At 44.2% G+C, this 21,089-nt stretch overlaps 1 protein-coding gene across 1 annotated transcript in view; it reads right to left on the bottom strand.

Moving 5' to 3' along the window:
• The window catches only part of PIK3C3 (phosphatidylinositol 3-kinase catalytic subunit type 3), a 333,547-nt gene that overhangs the window by 71,383 nt on the left and 241,075 nt on the right, over nucleotides 1-21,089 (bottom strand). The window contains exon 22 of the mRNA XM_030192881.1: nucleotides 17,859-18,027. Coding sequence (XP_030048741.1) covers nucleotides 17,859-18,027 — 169 coding nt within the window. The remainder of the gene's footprint in view (nucleotides 1-17,858; nucleotides 18,028-21,089) is intronic.

The raw sequence follows: 21,089 nt of genomic DNA, 5'->3' as shown, positions 1-21,089 counted from the left end.
AAAACTGATACTAGCTAAATAGAGAAAATAATTAATTTGTCTATAAAACTAGTGTCTTAATTAATTAGGGTAGCATTTCAATTAAAATTGTAAGTGTGATTAATTGTGCCATTAAAGGTATATTATTTATTTAGTTATTTCCCCACTGCAGCTCCTTGTGACTCTGGGCAAGTCACTTAACCCTTCACTGCCCGAAGTCACAAGGCGCTTCAGTGGGGGGGGGGGGGGGGGGGGGGGGGGGGGGGGGGGGTTGGAGGATAAGGAACAACATACCTTTAATTACACCATTAATTGTGATTATAAATTTTAATCTAAATGCAGCCCCATATAAATGAAAGAATAAAAAGTAATGAAAAGACAAATACAAAACACAAACCGACAAATTAAAGAATCCAAAACAGCATGCGGAATAGCTATAAACAGCCTTATAGTTTTCACACTCTACATCAGAAATGCAGCCCTAGTCTCAGTACAAAAATAAATATAACATCTACTAAGGAACTGTGAATTTGTTTTGAATTCTTGGGTTGTTACCTAAAAGTATGGACTAGATCAGTTTGAGGTCTTTTGGAGTTGTCAAAACTTGCCAAGCCGGGAGTTTGGCATCAGCCCAGAGGTCTAAGGAGTGCTGAGCCCAGGGTTTTGTCACAATGGACTTGACGGACAGCAGTGCAGAGGAGATCAAATATAGAGGACCCTTGCAACCCTTAGCAGAGCGGGTGCCAGTGGCCACACAAGGTAAGGGGTACCTAGTGTGGGACTGGCTGACCTGGCGGAGAGGCTAAGAGACAGGGCATTGGAAGGGCCTTGCTACACCCAGGTGGGTTGGTAAAACTCTGGTTAAGGGACTTAAAGGTATCACACCTGGGTCCCTTGTTTGAATCTGTCTGCAGGCAAGCTGACAAAGGAGGTGGCCACGAGGTGTCCGTAGGTCTATGGCAAGACAACCTGGGGCAGTCCAGGAAAGAATAGGAACACTCATAAAAAGGCCCAGAACTCGGAGCAGAGGTCCTGTGGTGGATTGTTACAGAGAGGCTTTTCATAAGCCAGCTTCCGGTAAGAGTAGCTGGGGGAGTAGAGGGAAAAGGGAAGTGTGGATTCTAGAGAAAAGGCAGTCCACACTTGGATTTCCCTTTGCTCTTTTGTAGGCCCAATTCATCTTTCAGAAGCCTGCAGAGGATAGCCAGCATGGGTCGCGGGAGACAAAGGAAGAACTGTGCCTAGAGAAGAGCCCACAAAAATGGACAATGGGGACCTGGGAGCATACGGTACCACTGAACTGGGTGGGGACTCTAGGATGGGGAGGGCTTGGGGAAGATGAAGCGGCAAACAGGCTCTGGAAAAGGGAAACAGGGAATTGGAGTAGGAGTCCCTATTATTTCATGGTGTATATGTGAGGATACAGAACCACAATTATTTAGGCCTCAAAATGAAGAAGGGGGTATGTTATCCCCACATATAGAAGGGCAGGATGAGTGCCCTGGTTTAAAGGGTGGGAAGGAGAACCCTTGGAAAACAGGGGAAGAAAAGTTGAAAAATCTCAAGACTGCTCCAGGGAGGGCAGCTTGGGATGGAAGTTTAAATTCATGGAATACGGATGAATGTGGTCAGTTAGGTAACTCAGAAGGGACATTTGAAGGCTTAAAGAGCCCACTGGAAAATAATCCTTAGGGGACCAGAATGGGAAAATATTGTCCAGGTGGATGTAGAACTGCAGACCTTAAGAGGGTCTGGAAAGAAACCTAGTAAGGTACAGCAATGCTTGCAAGAAGCTCCAGAGCAGAATAGGGATTTATGGCAAGTCTTGACAGGAAACTGACAGGCACTAGAGGCCACCAGTGAGTATATTAAAGAGAAAGATGCCCAACTTCTAGTAATGAGTCAAATTGGGTTGGACCTGGAGAAACGCTGCCAGAAAGTAGAGGCAGACTCAGTTCAGAAATTGGAGGTAGTTCAGAGTAAAGCTCAGCACCAAGAGAAAGTCAGTAAGTGTGTGTTAAGAACTCTCCATGCAGAGCTGAAAGAGGAACAATAGGTCAGGTTAGAACAAGAAAGGGAACTAGCCCAAGTGAAGGATAGCTTAAGGGACTCAAAAATACAACATGAGGCTCAGCTTAATGAGCTGTAGCAGCAACAGGCCCTTAGGAGATAAAAGGAAGAAAAACTGACAATGTTAAATCAAACCCTGGAAAAGCGGGAACACATGCAGGAAGAACAGATCCTAGAATTGAGACTGGGGCATGCCCAAGCTTTAGCCCACATCTCCGAGCAATTGAATTAGGCCCAAGAATTAGGTATAGGCCTGAGAAAGGCTAATCCTAGAGACTAAATGTGAAGCGTTAACCCATAGGATAGCAGTCCTCTTTTGGAGTAAGACTATTGTGGAGCAAGAAAGGGATAAGGCAGAAGCCAGACTGGAAATTATCTAAGCAGAGCTTGCACAAAAAGACTGGGTCCAGACAGAGCTAACAAAAAGGATAAATAGCCTGCAGTTGGGACTGGAGGAGGGGACCAGTCAATTAATCCAGGTCAGTGCCCGGGCTCAAGAAGCAGTAAGGCGTGAAATGCAGTTAAAGGGCATTCAAAAGCAGTTACAGGGGGAAGTGCAACATAATTTGCACGTCACCTCACAGCTGGAAGGGGAAGAAAAAGAAAGGCCAGTCTGTAGAGGCAGCTGGACAGTGAAAAGGAAGAGAACACTCTGTGCGGTCCAGTGGCAGCTACACTCAGAAAGAGAACAGAATAGAAGGTTCACCATAGAAGAACAGCTCCAAGCAGAGAATGCGAGGCTGAAAGAGCAGTTAAGAGAAATAGAAGGGGATTCTGGCTCTCAAATAGAGGCTGTAGCACAGAGACTTGGTGCTGAGGTAGGGGCCTTACAGAAGTCACTTCAGGAGGCCCAGGAGCAGCTGCTAAGGGAGAAAACTTTACAATCAAATGGGAATGGCAAGGAACAGTCTTTAGAGTTAGAAAGGGGTACACTTACGCAGCTGCCTGGGGAGCTCCTGAATGTAGGGAAAGTAGGACGCGCAGAAGACCTGGGAATAGGCGAGAATTCTGACACCTCCCCTTTAGATGTAGGAAAAGGGAGCCATGGAAATATTAGGCAACCAAAAGGGAGCAGGACACTAGAAATAATAGCCCCAGTGTGCCTGAGGGTTCAAAGCCCAAAAAGGGAAGTAGATTGGAAATATCAGATGGAGAGGAGTGGTGTTCAGTCCAAGGAAAGAAGGAAAGACACCAAAAGAGGGAGTCAGAAACAGGGCTGTAGGCTCAAATCTTTGTCCATTAATATGGGAATACAGAGAAAGGGGTCCAGGTCATTAAAGAAAAGGTCACAGATTAGAATGTGGGTCCCAACCAGGCAGAGGCAAAGATGGCATCCCAAAAAGAAGGTCTCTTCAAAAGCACACTTAAAGGCAAGGAAGAAGGCTGAACAAAAATAAGAAACTACGAACACTGAAGCTGGGAGAAGGAATTAAGCTGAGGGGTCTAGGGAAGGTCAGAATGAAATATTTAGAAGTGAGGGAGAGACCACAGCCCAAGATTAGACCCCAGCTAAGAACAAGGACTATTAGAAAGAAGCTTCTAAAGGCCACTAGTTATAAGGACTTTTTGAGGACACCCTGGGAAGGGATTTGAAGAAGCTCAAGAAAGATCAATGTTTCTGATGTGAAGGTGGGAGATCATCTGGCATCTAGTGGCCACCGAATGGTGTGGTTGAATATTAAAACAAAGGAGAAGAGGGCTTACTCAAGATTGAAGGTCTTAGATTTAAAAAAAAAAAAAAAATACTTTGCAGAGATGGGGGAATTTCTCAAGGAAGAGTTAAGTTGGATGAGAGCAGCTGAAGGAAGTAGAACCGCAGTGGGCAAAACTGAAAGGAGCTATTTTAAAGGCAACAAACCTTTATGTTAGAAAATTACATAAAAGTAAGAGGAAAAGAAGGCCACTCTGGTTCTCGAATGTAGTAGGCTGAAAGGTAAGGGAAAGAAGAATAGCCTTCTTATGTTACAAGAAGACAGGCAAAAATACCTGGAAAAGCTAAGGGAAGCTGGAAAGGTTGTTAGGAAAGTGAAGAGGCAAATGGAAGAAAAGATAGCTGATATGGTAAACTTGGGGGGAAAACACATATTTCAGATGTGTGACAAGAGGAAGTGCCAGAATAGAATTGTGAGGCTCAAAGATAAGGGGGAGGACTATGTACAAGCTGATAAGGATAAAGCTGAACTGCTTAACAATTATTTCTGTTCTGTGTTCACGAATGAAGGGCTGGGGGAAGGACCACAGAAAACAAATGCAAATTGTGATGGATGCATAGTAGACCAGAATCGATTCACAGAAGACTGTGTTCATGAGTAGCTAGCTAAACTAAAAATAGAGAAAGCGATGTGGCCCGATGGAATACACCCGAGGGTACTCGAGGAACTGAAAGTTCTGGCGGCGTCACTGTCTGACCACTTCAATGCTTCCTTAGAAGCTGGAGTGGTCCCAGAGGACTATGGTCCCTTCTGCACAAGAGTGGAAGTATAGAGGAGGTTGGGAATTACAGACCTGTCAGTCTGACCTTGGTGGTGAGTAAACTAATGGAAATGCTTCTAAAGTGGAGAATTGTGAGGTTTATTGAATCAAATGGACTGAAGGACCCTTGGCAGCATGGCTTCGCTAGAGGTAGGTCGTGTCAGACAAATCTGATTGATTTTTTTGACTGGGTGACCAAACAGTTTAATGTGGGAGGGGTGCTAGATGTGGTGTACTTGGATTTTAGCAAAGCATTTGACTTGGCTCCGCACAGGCGACTAATCAATAAATTGAAAGCCCTCGGTATGGGATCTAAAGTTACTGACTGGGTCAAAAACTAGTTAAGTGGGAGGAGACAGAGGGTAGTGGTAAATGGAGCTTGCTCTGAGGAAAAGGTTGTTATCAGTGGTGTGCCACAGGGATTGGTCCTTGAGCCGGCACTCTTTCAAATCTTTGTCAGCAATATTGCAGAAGGGCTGTCTGGTAAGGTTTGTCTCTTTGTGGATGATACCAAACTCTGTAACAGGGTAGACACCCTGGAGGTTGTGGATGGCATGAGGAAGGATCTGGCGAAGCTTGAAGAATGGTCCAATAATTGGCAACTAAGATTTAATGCTAAGAAATGCAGGGTCATGCACTTGGGTTACAAGAATCCAAGGGAATGATACAATATAGGGGGTGAAATGCTTCTGTGTACAGAAGAAGAACGAGCCCTGGGGGTGACTGTGTCTGATGACCTTAAAGTGGCCAAACAGGTAGAAAAGACAATGGTCAAAGCCAGAAGGATGCTTGGGTGCATAAGGAGAGGGATGACCAGCAGGAAAAAAGAGATGATTGTGCCCTTGTATAAGTCTCTAGTGAGGCCTCATTTAGAGTACTGCATGCAAGTTTGGAGATCGCACCTACAGAAAGATATAAACAAGATGGAGTCTGTCCAAACGGCAGCTACAAAACTGGTAAGCAGTTTTCATCATAAAACATATAAGGACAGGCTTAGGAACCTCAACATGTATATTCTGGGAGAGAGGGGATATGATAAGATGTTTAAATATTTCAACGGTATTAATGTACAGGAGGCGAGCCTTTTTTAAATGAAGGAAAACTTTGGAATGAGAGGGCATAGGATGAAGTTAAGAGGAAATAGGCTTAGGAGAAATCTAAGAAAATACTCTTTCACGGATAGGGTGGTGGATGCGTGAAATGGCCTCCTGGTAGAGCTCGCAGAGACAAAGACTGTGTCAATTTTAAAAAGTGTGGGACAGGCATGTGGGATCCCTTAGGAAAAGGGGGAGTTAGTGGTTACTGAGAATGGGCAGACTGGATGGGCCATAAGAACGCATCACATTCAAAATATGCTCCCTAGTTCACAAAATCATTCACGGAGATGCACCAGCCTACATGTCAGACCTGATAGACTTACCACCCAGTAATCATCCCGCACATTCCTTAACCTGCACTTCCCCAACTGCAAAGGTCTAAAATACAAACTCTAACATGCGTCTAACTTCATCTACTTGAGCACACAGTTATGCAACGCATTGCCGCGCAACCTAAAAACGATCTACGAACTAACTTCCGCAAACTACTGAAGACCCATCTCTTTAACAAGGCATACCATAAAGATTAACAAATATGAACATACACAATTGCTCCTTATATAGTCTGAATTGTCCTATTATATCTGCTTGTTATATTACTATCATGGCTTTTTATTATTATATTACCCAATATCCTTCTGTACCACAAAATGTAGATTTTCTAATCATATTTCTACCATTCATGATGTATTGTAAGCCAAATTGAGCCTGCAAAGAGGCTGGGAAATGTGGGATACAAATGCAATAAATAAATAAGGTTTCTATAAAAGCAGTACCTGCACATTACACATTCTGCCACACGTTGTATTTTTTAAAGATTAACTCCCCCTTTTTTACAAAGCCAGCGGCTGCCGGTGTGGCAATGCCAAAACAGCCCATTCAAAGTGAATGGGATGTATCGGCATTGCCGAATGGCTTTGTAAAAAGAGGGGAGGGGGGATAAATATGGTTTCAGAAACAGATCATTTTTCTTGGCAATGTTATCTTAATTGGAATCCCCTCTGAACTGAGACACTTTTACTAAAAAATATAGTAATATTCCACATATTCGAAATATAGATCAAATAGGAGTAAAAGCCACAAGATATCCTGATTTCTCCATAATTGAAAACGCTAGCCGTGCTGAAAAACTGATATGCTGTTTACTTAGGCACATGTGGGGTGAGGACACTGCAACCCTGTTTGCCCCCCCTCCACCCACCAATGAAATTCCTAAATTCAACACTTTAGTGTTTGGTTATTCTTTCAAACGTAACTACTACAAAATAAAAGAACATAAATCCTGCAATAGAATATGATGTAGTTGTGAACAGGCACTTTCTATTTATGAGAATGTTCTCACTATGTTCCACAAATACTCAGAACAGTTTTAGCTCTGTTTTCTACGTTTGCCAGCTGTTCTAAAGGTACTTTTCCTAGTCTATTTTTAATATGTGGAATTAGTCTTCATAGAAGGAGTATTATTTTTACAATACTGGAAAACTGTGCTTCACTTTAAGCAGAGCAAAGCGTGAGAATGCAATGTCTTGCATCTCTCCTTGACAATTTGCTCAAACCCTTAAGTTGAAGGTTGAGAGAGGGCATGAGTCTCATGATCATTCTATACTTGATCATGCAGTAAGAAACTACCAACTATGATGGCAAATGTGTTGGAGATTTTTATGATGCAGACAGATGCCTGCAGGGCTAGATTAAGGCATAGGGCAGTGATTCCCAAAACTGGTCCTGGAGACACCCCAGCCAGCCAGGTTTTCAGGATACCCACAATGAATATTCATGAGGAAGGTTTGCATGCATTCAAATCTCTCTCATGAATATTCATTGTGGGTATCCTGAAAACCTGATTTGCTGGGGTGCCTCCAGGACCAGTTTTTGGAACCACTGGTACAGGGATTAGGTAAATGCCTGGGGCTGAAATGTTTAGGGGACCCTGTTAGGAGGCTAGGATTGCTAACTGTCTGGATTCTTTCTAGACTGCACTGATTTTTGCATTAATGAGAAAGGGAATGGGGTATGATATACTGCCTTTCTGTGGTTCAATCAAAGTGGTTTACATATTATATACAGGTACTTATTTTGTACCTGGGGCAATGGAGCATTAGGGGGTCCTCATACTAAGGCGTGCTAATGATAAAGAGGCCCATAGGAATATAACGGGTATCTTAGCACTTAGCGCACATTAACTGTTAGGGAGCGCTAAATCTGTTAGTGCATCTTAGTAAAAATACCTCTAAGTGACTTGCCAGAGTCACAAGGAGCTACAGTGGGAATCCAATCCAGTTCCTTTGGTTCTCAGGCCACTGCACTAATTATTAGGTGGCTACTTTACTCCAATATCTGGAAGCCACGAGGAAGACAGTGTCTGAGAAATGTCCAGAATTTAGACCTCTATTTGCAGCCCTCCAATCTTCCTCTTTGTAGGAATGAGCATGCCCTGCCTGCTTCCAGTGTCAAATGCAAGCCAATCAGCTTCCCGAGGATGTATCCAGTTCAACCAATTCCATGCCAAAAAAAAAAAAAATCCCAAGACAAGCATCATAGAGATGGTGGGTAGGATCTGTAAAAAGACTTAGCCCAGTGACTGAAGCAGAGACCTCCTAAATGGCAGTGTACAACACATGAGACAAGACCCTCACAGCTGATATTCAACAAAAAAATGTATTCAAAAAAATTCTTCCATGTTTTTAGAAGAATTTTGAATAACTTTTTGGTTTGAACATCAGCTGTGAGGGGTTGTGCTCCAAGTTTTTAAGAAGAATTTTGAATACATTTTTGGTTTGAATATCAGCTGTGAGAAGTTTCGTTGTTCTACGTTTCTATCTTTTTGGTGCCCCCTTTTCTGAGTAGAGTATTTTCCTTCCGTTTGCGAGTGTACAACACATACCACCTAAGCCACCATGCTGGCTTAAGAAGTGAACAGAGTAGGAGAGGCAGGTAGCAAGGGGAGGGAAAGGGTTACTACTGATGAAGAACAACTAGTATGCCAATCGATCTCCAAAAGCTAAAGAGGTGGGTTTTTAGGGCAGTTTACCCTGCCTCTATCATGTCTAGCCACCTAGCTTTACAATAATCTAAACAGCCAATCCTAGCATGGATGTTTCCCCAACATCAGCCTGTTAGGTCCCTGTGGCCTTTCTGGATTGTACTTAGCCAGCAACATGTTGCTCCAAACCAGTGAACACAAAGAGTGCATAGATTGTGCTTATGAGTGGAGGAGTGGCCTAGTGGTTAGGGTGGTGGACTTTGATCATAGGGAACTGAGGAACTGAGTTTGATTCCCACTTCAGGCACAGGCAGCTCCTTGTGACTCTGGGCAAGTCACTTAACCCTCCATTGCCCCATGTAAGCCGCATTGAGCCTGCCATGAGTGGGAAAGTGCGGGGTACAAATGTAACAAGAAAAAAAATAAAATCTTCTAGCTGTTACCTTATATATAGCTAACTAGTCAATTTTATGTTTATTAAACTCTTGATGTACTGCTATTCGATAAAAGAAAAGCAAGGTGGTTATCAAAATGTTACGAGAAAGGAAAAGAACTACAATTATGGAAAGGAAAGAAAAGAAGGGAACAGAGTAGGAGAGGCAGGTAGCAAGGGGAGGGAAAGGGTTACTACTGATGAAAAACAACTAGAATGTCAACCAACCTCCAAAAGCTAAAGAAATGGGTTATAAGGGCAGCCCAAAATTTTGGATATGATTATTCAGAGCACAGTGAAAAAAGGAGAGAACACTGCAACCTGTGGATTCCAGACAGAAGCAATGAACAGAGGGAATAGATAGCTAGTGTTCAACTGCAGAATGAAGGGGACGTGAGGGGATATAAGGAATAATCAAAGATGACAGATGAAGAGGGGGACCCATTTTTTTTTTTTTTAAAGAGGGGATCCCTTTGTGAAGAACCTTGTCAGAAGCTTATGCTAGATCTGAAATGTTATAGGAAGCCAGTAGTGGTAGGTCAGAAGGATGGTAACATGGTCCAAGTATTTAGCATGAGACAGGAGGCAAAATGACATATTTTAAACTGACTAAACAGTCTTTATAGAAACACGGAGGAAAGATCTGTATATATGATACTACAGTAGGGTTAAAATGGTCAGTATTCTCAACGGAAAAGGGTAGATAGTGGGGTTCCCCAGGGGTCTGTGCTGGGACCGTTGCTTTTTAACATATTTATAAATGACCTAGACATGGGAGTATTTAGCGAGGTAACTAAATTTGCTGATGACACAAAATTATTCAAAGTCGTTAAATCACGGGAGGATTGTAAAAAATTGCAGAAGGACCTTACGAGACTGGGCGTCTAAATGGCAGATGACGTTTAATGTGAGCAACTGCAAAGTGATGCAAGTGGGAAACAGGAACCCAAACTATAGCTACGTAATGCAAGGTTCAATGTTGGGCATAACTGACCAAGAAAGGGATCTCAGCGTTGTTGTTGATGATACGTTGAAACCCTCTGTTCAGTGTGCTGTGGCAGCAAAGAAAGCAAATAGAATGTTAGGTATTATTAGGAAGGGAATGGAAAACAAAAGTGAGGACGTCATAATGCCTTTGTATAGGTCCATGGTGCGACCGCACCTCAAATATTGTGTTCAATTCTGGTCACCGCATCTCAAAAAAGATATAGTGGAATTAGAAAAGGTACAGAGAAGGGCAACAAAAACGATAAAGGGGATGGGACGACTTCCCTATGAGCAAAGGCTGGAGCATCTAGAGCTCTTCAGCTTGGAGAAAAGACGGCTGAGGGGAGATATGATAAAGGTCTATAAAATAATGAGTGGAGTGGAACGGGTAGACATGAATCGTTTGTTTACTCTTTAAAAAAATACTAGGACTAGGGGGCATGCGATGAAGCTACAAAGTAGTAAATTTAAAATGAATTTGAGAAAACTTTTCTTCACTTAACGTGTCTGGAATTTGTTGCCAAAGAATGTGGCAAAGGCGGTTAAGCTTAGTGGGGTTTAAAAAAGGTCTGGATGGCTTCCTAAAGGAAAAGTTCATAGACTATTATTAAATTAATATTAAATCTCTGTCATAACTACTGGACTGGCGATAGTCTTTTCGGTATATTGTAAGCCACATTGAGCCTGCAAACATGTGAGAAAATGCGGGGTATAAATGTGATAAATAAATAAATTGACTTGGGGGAAGTCCACTCACTGCTTATTTTTGGGATAAGCAGCATAAAATGTATTCAACATTTTCGGGATCTTGCCATGTATCTGTGACCTGGATTGGCCACTGTTAGAAACAGGATGTTGTTTCATGGACCTTTGGTCTGTACCAGTGTGACAAAGAGGCTACAAGAGCATAGAGTAACATAATACAGCCTGCATCATCAATGTATCTGTGGATAGATAAAATGTGTCAAAGGGCTAAAATCTGGACTTGTCTATTGAGGCTACATGAATCTCAAAACTGAGTTTATAGTAAAGGTAGACCCCTAGATACTTAATTGACAAGGGTCGGGGGGAACCTCTTAATGTAGGGGAAAGTGTAAAACTTAAGAGACAACTGTTTATCCAAGAGGCAATGGTCTTAGAGGGTTTGAGAAGAAGATTGTGAGACTGTAACCATTCGTTAATCATGTTTAGACAGGACTGGAGAGTAGATAGATTGGGGTTGTATGGATCTTGTATGAATACAAGAAGCATGTCATCTGTATAAAAAATATATAGTGATCAAGGCTTCCTTAATGAGAGGAGCAAGAAGCACTTAGGAATATACTGATAAGCAGTGGCGCGAGCACAGAGCACTGAGGCACACCACAAGGCAATAGGAGAGCATCTGAAGAGGAAGAGGAGGAGGGGAGTGAGACCATGAAGACCCAGATCTGAAAGGTAAGAGGAGAACCATCAATGGATTGTGCCACTGATGCTAACTGCTGAGTCTTGGGGGGGGGGGGGGGGGGGGGGTAAGGAAATGGTCCACAAGGTCAAAGGCAGAGGTGAGATCAACAGAAACCACAAAAGGTACAGTGAATATCATTCAGAAGTGACTCAATAACAGATTCTGTACTAGGTCCCAGGTGAAAGCCCAATTAGCATGGGTATAAAATGTGAAAGGCTTCAACATGCTGTAGGAGGTGAAAAAGACACATCCTTTTGGTCAATTTAGATTACAAATCAGCCTGTAGTTATTAAGCCGAGAGGAATCAAGATTGCCTCTTTTGAGGGTAGAGTGAATGATGGCAGTCATCCAGGCAGAAGAAACAAAGCCAGTGGAAGACTGCTGCTGATCAAAACAAGGACAGTGGGAGAAGACCATGAAAAGCAATTTGGAAGAAGGGATAGGATCGAAAGAGCAGGTACTTTGTCTGGAGAAATAGTTAAGTTTAGTAAATTCTGTTAGTGATGGGATATTGACACGGGACCAGGAGGAGGAAATTAAGGGGGAAGGTACAGCTGCTGGGGAATGTACTCAGATTACCAATATGTTATTTATGATGTGGCAAGTCACTGTCAGAATTTCAGTGAAACAAAATATATTTTATATCGATATTTCTATATCAAAATATCTAAAAGGAATAAAAGTGGACAGTACAATGTTAAAAAAGGAAGATATTTAAGTGCTAGAAAGAGAACTGAGGCTGCTAACCAAAATGTGAAGAAATGTGATTTCTAAACTGTTTTTCTGGGCTAGCTTGAGTGAAACACAGATATCTGAATGTCAGATGTTAAAGCAAATGCCAATTCTAATCCTCACATAATGCTGTTACTGGATCACGGTGCAAACATTTCCCATTACTTTTCATTGTGAAAGGAAAGCAAAACAACTGGAGAAAATGCACTGTAAGCATGAACTACTTCTGACAATGATATATATACACACACCGAAAGGGTTTGTTGCAAGACAGCAAATGAAATATTCGGAGATCAAATGAAGGCACCTGGTATTATATAGCCTGCTGCTGGAAATTTACTGTGGTATTATCAGCGTATTCCAAAGCTGGCACTACGACTGAATCATCAGTGAATGAACCATCGAGTACTGCATCTGCTACTCAACCTACGGCGCTGCAATTGCTTCATTTCAGTAATTCTGACAACCAAACCTAATCAGGAACAGGTGTGCTAAAAAAGAAATGACTATTTTGCCTTAGAGAATTCAACACATATTGGAAATGTGAAGCAATAGCTAGAAGTGCTAACACGTCTGATATTAACATTAAAAAACTAATAAATATAAAGAACAATAATATGATGCTGAGACAACTAAATGATTCATTTTATTGCCAAAAGTTATGCTCTTTATTTATTTTATTTAGCTACATGCTTTATTGCCTTTCAATATTTCCACAGCTTTATGATATGTACAAAAGACCTTTAATAAAATGCTCCGCAATATACATGCATATAGTTTGGGTGGAGCAAGGGTACATGTGTAATGCACTCGTGTATTATAGAAAACACATGCGCACATGCATAGAGTACAACCTCATAAGAATTCCCAAAATCCTGTCAAAACAAGATTCAGAGGCTTAGAGAATTGATGATAATTGCTAAGGGGTCCTTTTACTAAAACGTGCTAAAATATGAGCATAGCACATTTTAATGTGGGACTTTCCTGCAAGCTAAGCTCATATTTAAGGTGTCAGTATTTTAAGGATGTTAATTTTTCCATTAGTGCAAAAAATTAATGTGGAGGCACTAGGTGCTCCCTTGTTAATCTTGCAGTAATGTAAACACGCTAGATAGACGACATTTCCATGCCTATTCCCTTGTCTATGACATGCCTTCTCCCAGGAAAAAAAAAAAAAATTAAAAAAAAAAAAAAAAAAAAAAATATATATATATATATATAACACGCAATTAGAATGCTGACAGCCAAATTATTTCAAAACTAGTAAAAAAGGCCCGTTTCTGTAGGCAAGGAAATGGGCCTTAGGCAGGCAATTTCCCCCCCCCCCCCCGTGCTATGGCCCCCTCGAACCCCCCCTTCCGCGAACCTGTCGTCCCCCCCCGTGCCAGCGAAAACTGCCGCCACCGCCGCCGTTGTTGTGCTACCTTCCCTTCCCGTAGGTTCTTCAATCATCTTCTTAGAAAGTTTAACTCCGTGCGTCTGACGTCAGATGCACGGAGTTAAACTTTCTAAGAAGATGATTGAAGAACCTACGGGAAGGGAAGGTAGAACAACAACGGCGGCGGTGGCGGCAGTTTTCGGCGTTCCGGGGGGGGGGGGATCGACAGGTTCGCGGGAGGGGGTGGGTTTCGAGGGGGCCATAGCGCGGGGGGGTGACAGCTGATTCCGAGGCAGTAGGAGGAGTAGGGAAACACTCCTCCCCTTGCCTTGGAATCAGCTGTGTTGACGTCAGTGACGTCCGTGCGTGTCTGCCTCGCAGACCACTTACAGCCAGGGAGCCACGGTCCCAAGCATAGAACGTTGGAGGTGAGAATTATTATATAGGATACTTTAATATTTTGCAGTAACCCTTTTTTCCTCATGTTAAACACGCATGGAGGGGCATTTTCGATATGACGCACAAATGACACCAGAGACATTTATCGAAAAACATCCAAAGTCGGTGAGTCATAATCAAAAAAAAAGTTGAAATGTATCCCGAGATTTGAAAATATGGGAAATACACATCTTGAAATAATGTGTCCACAAACAGTGGTGAAAAGCATCTCTGTCATTCGAAAATACAGTATGTGAAACGTCCATTGTCACTACCTGTCCCAGAAAACATGCGCGGTAATGGCAGGACATTTCCTCCACATGCAACAGGTCCATATATGGCTCTGCACGTGCAGGAACGTCCATCACTCTGCAAGGATGTCTCTAAGATGAGAACCTATCTACTCCCCTGAGGAGACTCAACTCAGTCCATCTGTACCAAAGGCACAGAAGGTATCTACTCAAGAGACACCACCACCTGTCCCCAATTATGTGTCATTAAGAGCTTGGAGACTCATCAGAGCCACCCTGGCAAGGTAAGTGTTTAGCATTGCCCCCTTGGATCATTGCACCATTCAAGAAAAAGAACCAGACATAGACAGGGTTACATGCACGTTTAACAGAATTCAGAAAAAAAAATTTCTTGCTGAAATCAGAATGTACACCATATCCAATACACAGAAAGTACAGGGGCCACTCCCTCCACTAACCATGCAGAGCTATAATGAAGGGCCGCAAAGACATGTACCCTCCCTCCCAATCCTGTTCCCCACCTACATAGTGATGGGAACATTGGCAGCAGCTCCCTAACTACATGCAGATGCCCAAAGGAACATCAGCTTTACCCCATTGCCCATCCCTACACATCCCCAGCCACAGACCGAAATTAGGTGACTGTGGTCCAATGCCACAGTGAACTGCCCGCAGAATCAGCAGACACAAGAGCCTGTCCTGGAATATATTTCAAGACAACCCCTTATTTATTTATTTGTTTTCAGGAGAAAACACATGCAGAACAAGAAAAGAATCTGGGTAGCAATACAGCAGAGAGGGCGGGATACTGGATTCATCTGCTGCGATTAAAGGAAATAAAATTACTAGGCAAGAGCATAATTTTCCCTTCCTTTGTATCAGTAGCAGATGAATCCAGAAACTAGAGGGATATAGCAAAACAGTCTCTAGATGTGTGTGTGTGTGTGTGTGTGTGGGGGGGGGGGGGGGGGGGGGCACAATCCAATGACCCCACAGAGAGAACAGCCACACCGAACCATGAATCCCGGCACGCTGCCACATCCAAACAAGTGAAAAGAGTGAAGAGAGGCCCAAGTGGCCACCCAAAAGATGTTGTCCAAAGAGAACATTCTTGACTCCGTCCAGGAAGTCACCACAGCATGGGTGGAATGCACCTGGGCAACCCACCAGCATGTACGCCGATGCCACTGATTCTGTAATCCAGCTTGCCAGGGTTGCCTTGTACGCTGCAAGACCCCTCTGGGGACCAGCTAGCAGGACAGATGGTCCATCCTATGAAAATCATTAGTTTCCTGCAGATACCGCAACAGCTCTCACCACTCATTTTCCTGATGGACCTGCCCTTGCACTTGGCCATTTGAAGGTCTGTCAGAAAAACCCTACCCTGGGATGTATTGAAGCGAAACCCTAGAAACTCCAGAGTCTGAGAAGGCACCAGGTAACTCTTGGAAAAATTGACCATCCAGCTGAGAGATTGCAAGAGCACCACCACTCTTATGTGCAGGTGCTGGGTTCCATGAAGGCAGCCATGGGGGTGCACATGTGTCTGCTGAGTCGGAGATCTCTGGTCTCGCAGGACTATCAGGTGTACCTCCATTGGACCCTGCAGGCCAGATTCAGTATGCAGTGGTGGCTCCAGGATGACAACTTGCGGGAGGGGATGCTGATGGCGTCTCCGCCATGGATTCTGATTATGATGGATGCCAGCCTGGAGGGATTGGGTGCACATTGTCTACAGTGTAGTGCTCTGCACCAGTGGTCTGAAGCAGAGGCACAGTGACCCATAAATTGTTCAGAGCTCTGAGCAGTGGCACGGGCATTTGAGGCGTTCTGGGGACTGGTGCAGGGCAAGCTGGTCCAGGTACTCTCATCCATCACAAGTGGGACACACGCAGTGTTGTGCTTGCGGCGGAAGCTCGCCTCCTCTGCACATGGGTGGAACGCCATCTGCAGCTGATTTAGATTGTAAGCTCTTTTGAGCAGGGACTGTCTTTTCTTCATGTTCAATTGTGAAGTGCTGCGTACGACTGGCAGCACTATAGAAATGATTTATAGTAGTAGTAGCTCCTGTCAATGGTGCACATTGTGGGACATCTCAATGTGCAAGTGGATTTTCTCAGCAGGAACTCTATGGACCCTAAGGAGTGGGAGCTGTCTGCAACAGTGTTTCACATCATCACGGAGCAGTGGGGCACGCTGCCAATGGGCTAATGCCAGGGTGGCTTGTTTCTTCATCAAAGCTTGGACGCCGGGTCTGAAGGACTGGACGCACTGCTGCAGCCCTGGCTCTGGAGGATCTTCTCTGTTTTTCCATTGTGACCATTGATTGGGAAGGTTCTGCATCACATTCTTTGCTACCGGAGGCGGGTGATTCTGGTGGTCCTGGACTGGCCCAGGCGGCAGTGGTATGTGGATCTTGATCGTCTGCTTGTAGACGAGCCGTTTCCGCTGCCCTGGTTCCAGTTCTTCTGTGTCAGGGACCTGTGCCCATGAAGGAGCCCTCCCGCTCTAGTCTTACGGCATGGGTCTTGAAAGGTCATGATTGAGACAGAGAGGTTATTTGGAAGGGGTGATCGCTACTCTTCTATGGGTCAGCAAGCAGTCGACTACACATGCATATGCGCAGATATAGCACACGTTCAATTCGTAGTGTTCCTCTACCTAGGATCCTGCTGTTTTTGCAGGAAGGCCTTCAGAAAGGCCTGGAGTACAATTCGCTGCGTGTACAAGTGGCAGCTCTGGCTTGTTATAGAGGGCAAGTTGAGAGTATTTCTCTGGCCGCGCATTCGGATGTGCCAGCCAGCCTTGTTTTCCGCAGTTTGCACTTGAATTTGTTTTTTGGGTTTCTTGGGGAAGAGGGTAATCACACCCAGTAAATGCTTCTTTCCTCATGTGGAGGCACCGAACACCAAGCCACTAAGGTACCAACGGAGACTGCCCTCTGAAAGCTCAAACCAGGTCGGACAATGAATCCAGAAACGCCCAGGTCAGGGGTGATACAAAAGCAAAACAAGTGACACAGAGAGGTTTAAGCTGCATGAAGTAGAATGTACACTCATAAATAAAGGTACAAAGCAGGTAACCTGAATGTTCTGCACCATTCTAGCCACCAAGCTTCACAAACTAGATGGACCTTGCTAGTTTATCTGTCATCTGTCTGTTGCCATGTATCTTAAAAGTGAATCTGTGTTTGAAAGAGCCTTTGTAAAATACAATGTAGATCATTGAAAAACTCCAATTTAATGTATATTTAATATGAACGTACAAGCATGCAAAGACGTTTGCAATACATTCTAGTTGCAAGCGGTATAACATTTCTCTTTATTTATTGGGATGTATTAACCGCTTTTATGAAGAGATTAACCCAAATTAGTGTACAGCAGGTAGAACTCAACATATAGTTTTTTTTAATGCATAATAAATAATGAAATGATCAACCATAGGCATAAGTAGGATCAGTGAGGTAAATTTGGAGATGGCAAATTGAATTCTAGAAATGGGAATAATATGATGCTATAGGAAAGCTTTATAAGACATCTAAGAAAACAGTAAATATTAATATATTGATTTTCTTTACAGTTAAATTGTTACCTGCGGAGGTGCAGAAATGCTGTGTAACACTGTTTCCGGAATGCTTGGTACTGTTCGCTCTGAGTACCTCCCATCCCTTCTACCATTTCTTTGTTAAGTTTCATTGGGGGTGGCAGAGGTTTAGGGTCCCGACCAAGAATGTATCCAAAGTCAATGTGGAAAAGTTTACCTATATAAAAGGGAACAAATGGTTCAAATCACAGCAAATTTTCATTATAAAGGTCAAAGTGTTATTCACATACACAAATATTTTATTAAACAAAAGGGATCCTTGGAGCATTTGACTTTTAAACCAAATTCTCTTTATTTTTCTGTTCACGGTAGACAATGGGGTAATTGTACTAAAGTTTAGTAAGGTTATGCAATTACCACACATTAGCTGTAAAAACTAATAAACGGTAAATGCAAAGCCACTGTGGAGCACAAGCGCTGTCTGCCACAGTATGTAAAATGTGCAGCCACAAATATTAAATAAATATAGAACATTTTATCACAAAGGCACAACCTTCCCACCCCCCAAAAAAATCCACCAATCCCCCTGAATTCACCACCCCATTCCGATTCTGCTCTCCAGGTCATACCCCTATTCCAATACCCTTTCCTGGGTCAAATCCCCTCAAGACCCACCCACAACAGAGTTTGATCCTCCCCCCGCCCCTAGTGGTAGGGGTCATTGCTGACACTTTGGATCCCAGAGCAGTCCTGGATGGAAGCGGAGGTTCCGGGCTCTGTTGTGGGTAGGAGTTGTGGGGATCAGGAGGTTCAAAGTGGGAATGACTTTGGGGAGCGGGTCATCACTACAGAAAATTTAGCAGTCCAGTTGAGATGATGTTAGATGCTGCCAAGTTATTGGCACTGCTGATTTGCTTGCTATCTGTCACTGACTGCCACTCCTCCAATCTGCCCCTGTCAGGGGAAAGGGAATGGGACTTGATATACCACCTTTCTGTGTTTTTTTTTTGTATCTACATTCAAAGTGGTTTACATTGTATATACAGGTACTATTTGAACCTGGGGCAATGGAAGATCAACAGGCTTATTTTCGAAAAAGAAGGGCGCCCATCTTTCGACACAAATCGGGAGATGGGCGTCCTTCCTCAGGGTCGCCCAAATCGGCATAATCGAAAGCCAATTTTGGGCATCCTCAACTGCTTTCCGTCGCAGGGAAGACCAAAATTCACGGGGCCGGGTCGGAAGCACAGCGAAGGCGGGAATGGGGAGTGCCTAACACATGGGCATCCTCGAACGATAATGGAAAAAAAAAGGGCGTCCCTGACGAGCACGGCCAACTTTACTTGGTCCTTTTTTTGTTACGACCAAGCCTCAAAAAGGTGCCCGAACTGACCAGATGACCACCGGAGGGAATCGGAGATGACCTACCCTTACTTCCCCAGTGGTCACTAACCCCCTCCCACTCTAAAAAAACCTTTTAAAAATATTTTTTGCCAGCCTCAGCTCCCTGACAGCAGTATGCAGGTCCCTGGAGCAGTTTTAGTGGGTGCAGTTCACTTCAGGCAGGCGGACCCAGGCCCATCCCCCCCCACCTGTTACACTTGTGGTGGTAAATTTAACCCTTCAAAACCCACCACAAACTCACTGTACCCACATGTAGGTGCCCCCTTCACCCCTTAAGGCTATGGTAGTGGTGTACAGTTGTGGGGAGTGGGTTTTTTTTTGGGGGGGGGAGGGGGGCTCAGCACACAAGGTAAGGGAGCTATGCACCTGGGAGCAATTTCTGAAGTCCATTGCTGTGCTCCCTGGGGTGCCCGGTTGGTGTCTTGGCATGTCAGGGGGACCAGTGCACTACGACAGCGGGCTCCTCCCACGACCAAATGGCTTGCATTTGGTCGTTTCTGAGATGGGCGTTACCGGTTTCCATTATCGCCGAAAATCGGGGATGACCATCTCTAAGGTCGACCTAAATTTCGCGACTGTATTATCGAAATGAAAGATGGACGCCCATCTTGTTTCGATAATACGGGTTTCCCCGCCTCGTTTTTTTTTTTTGGTTACATTTGTACCCCGCACTTTCCCACTCATGGCAGGCTCAATGCGGCTTACATGGGGCAATGGAGGGTTAAGTGACTTGCCCAGAGTCACAAGGAGCTGCCTGTGCCTGAAGTGGGAATCGAACTCACTTCCTCAGTTCCCCAGGACCAAAGTCCACCACCCTAACCACTAGGCCGCTCCTCCACCTTCACCAGAACGTCCTGCGAGGACATCCTCAGGAAAACCTGGGCACCCCTTTCGATTATGCCCCTCTAAGTGACCTGTCCAGAGTCACAAGGAGCTACAGTGGGAATCAAACCCAGTTCCCCAGGATCAAAGTCCGCTGCAGTAACCACTAGGCTGCTCCTCCATTCCACACCCACTCATTGCACCTTCCTGGCATTAGGCAGCTAGCATGGAATTCTTATCATGCTGACTGTTTTAACACACATTAGACATTAGGGCAGATCTACCATAATGTCTAATGTGTGGTAAAATCCATGCTAGCTGCTTACTGCAGCTTAGTAGCACAGCCCCTATGTTTATTTTATTTCTACTTGTCACAGTCTAGGTCTCTAATTAAAACTAACTGCTGTGGGAGTACCAGCATGATATGGGAATAAACCCTGTTTCAGAAATTCTAGCAGAACATCTTGCATTTAACTCATAAATAAACATATGCATTTGCTTCATGACAGGGTACAGGTATTAGAAATGAGGCAAATATAGATAACTAGTAAGAAATGCCCGTTTCTGGCAAAAATGAAACGGGCGCTAGCAGGGTAATCCCCCCCCCCCCGTCCTCCCTCCCTCCCTCCCGAGTTGCAGACACCCCCTCCGTGCCTCCGTTCCGAGTTGCACACCTCTCCTCTTCGTCCCGCAGTGACGTGGTTGCGAGGGCCGCCCCGCCCTCAACGTCATCGCGTTTTGACGTGAGGGCCGCCCCGCCCTCAACATCATCGCGTTTTGACGCGAGGGCGGAGCTACAGTGACTGGAGCCTGCAGGCCAAACCGGATATCTCGGGCGCCTCAAGTTTCCGGCTTGAGGCTTCAAAGTGCCTTTTATATATATAGATGTTATTTCTACTAGTTCATCTGGTAGAACTGCTTGCAACACCACGAGCGAGGGGAAAAGGGAGAGGGTGGGCCTGTGGAATAACACAGCCGGACAAGGGATATAAGTGAAAACAAACGTTTTATTTAGTTTAATCCCGAGGCCTGTTATGTCACAGGACCAGGCAC

Source organism: Microcaecilia unicolor, chromosome 2 (genome assembly GCF_901765095.1).
Source record: "Microcaecilia unicolor chromosome 2, aMicUni1.1, whole genome shotgun sequence".
Taxonomy (NCBI): Eukaryota; Metazoa; Chordata; class Amphibia; order Gymnophiona; family Siphonopidae; genus Microcaecilia; species Microcaecilia unicolor.
The sequence above is the reverse complement of the archived record's forward strand: the minus strand, read 5'-3'. Positions and strand labels throughout refer to the sequence as shown.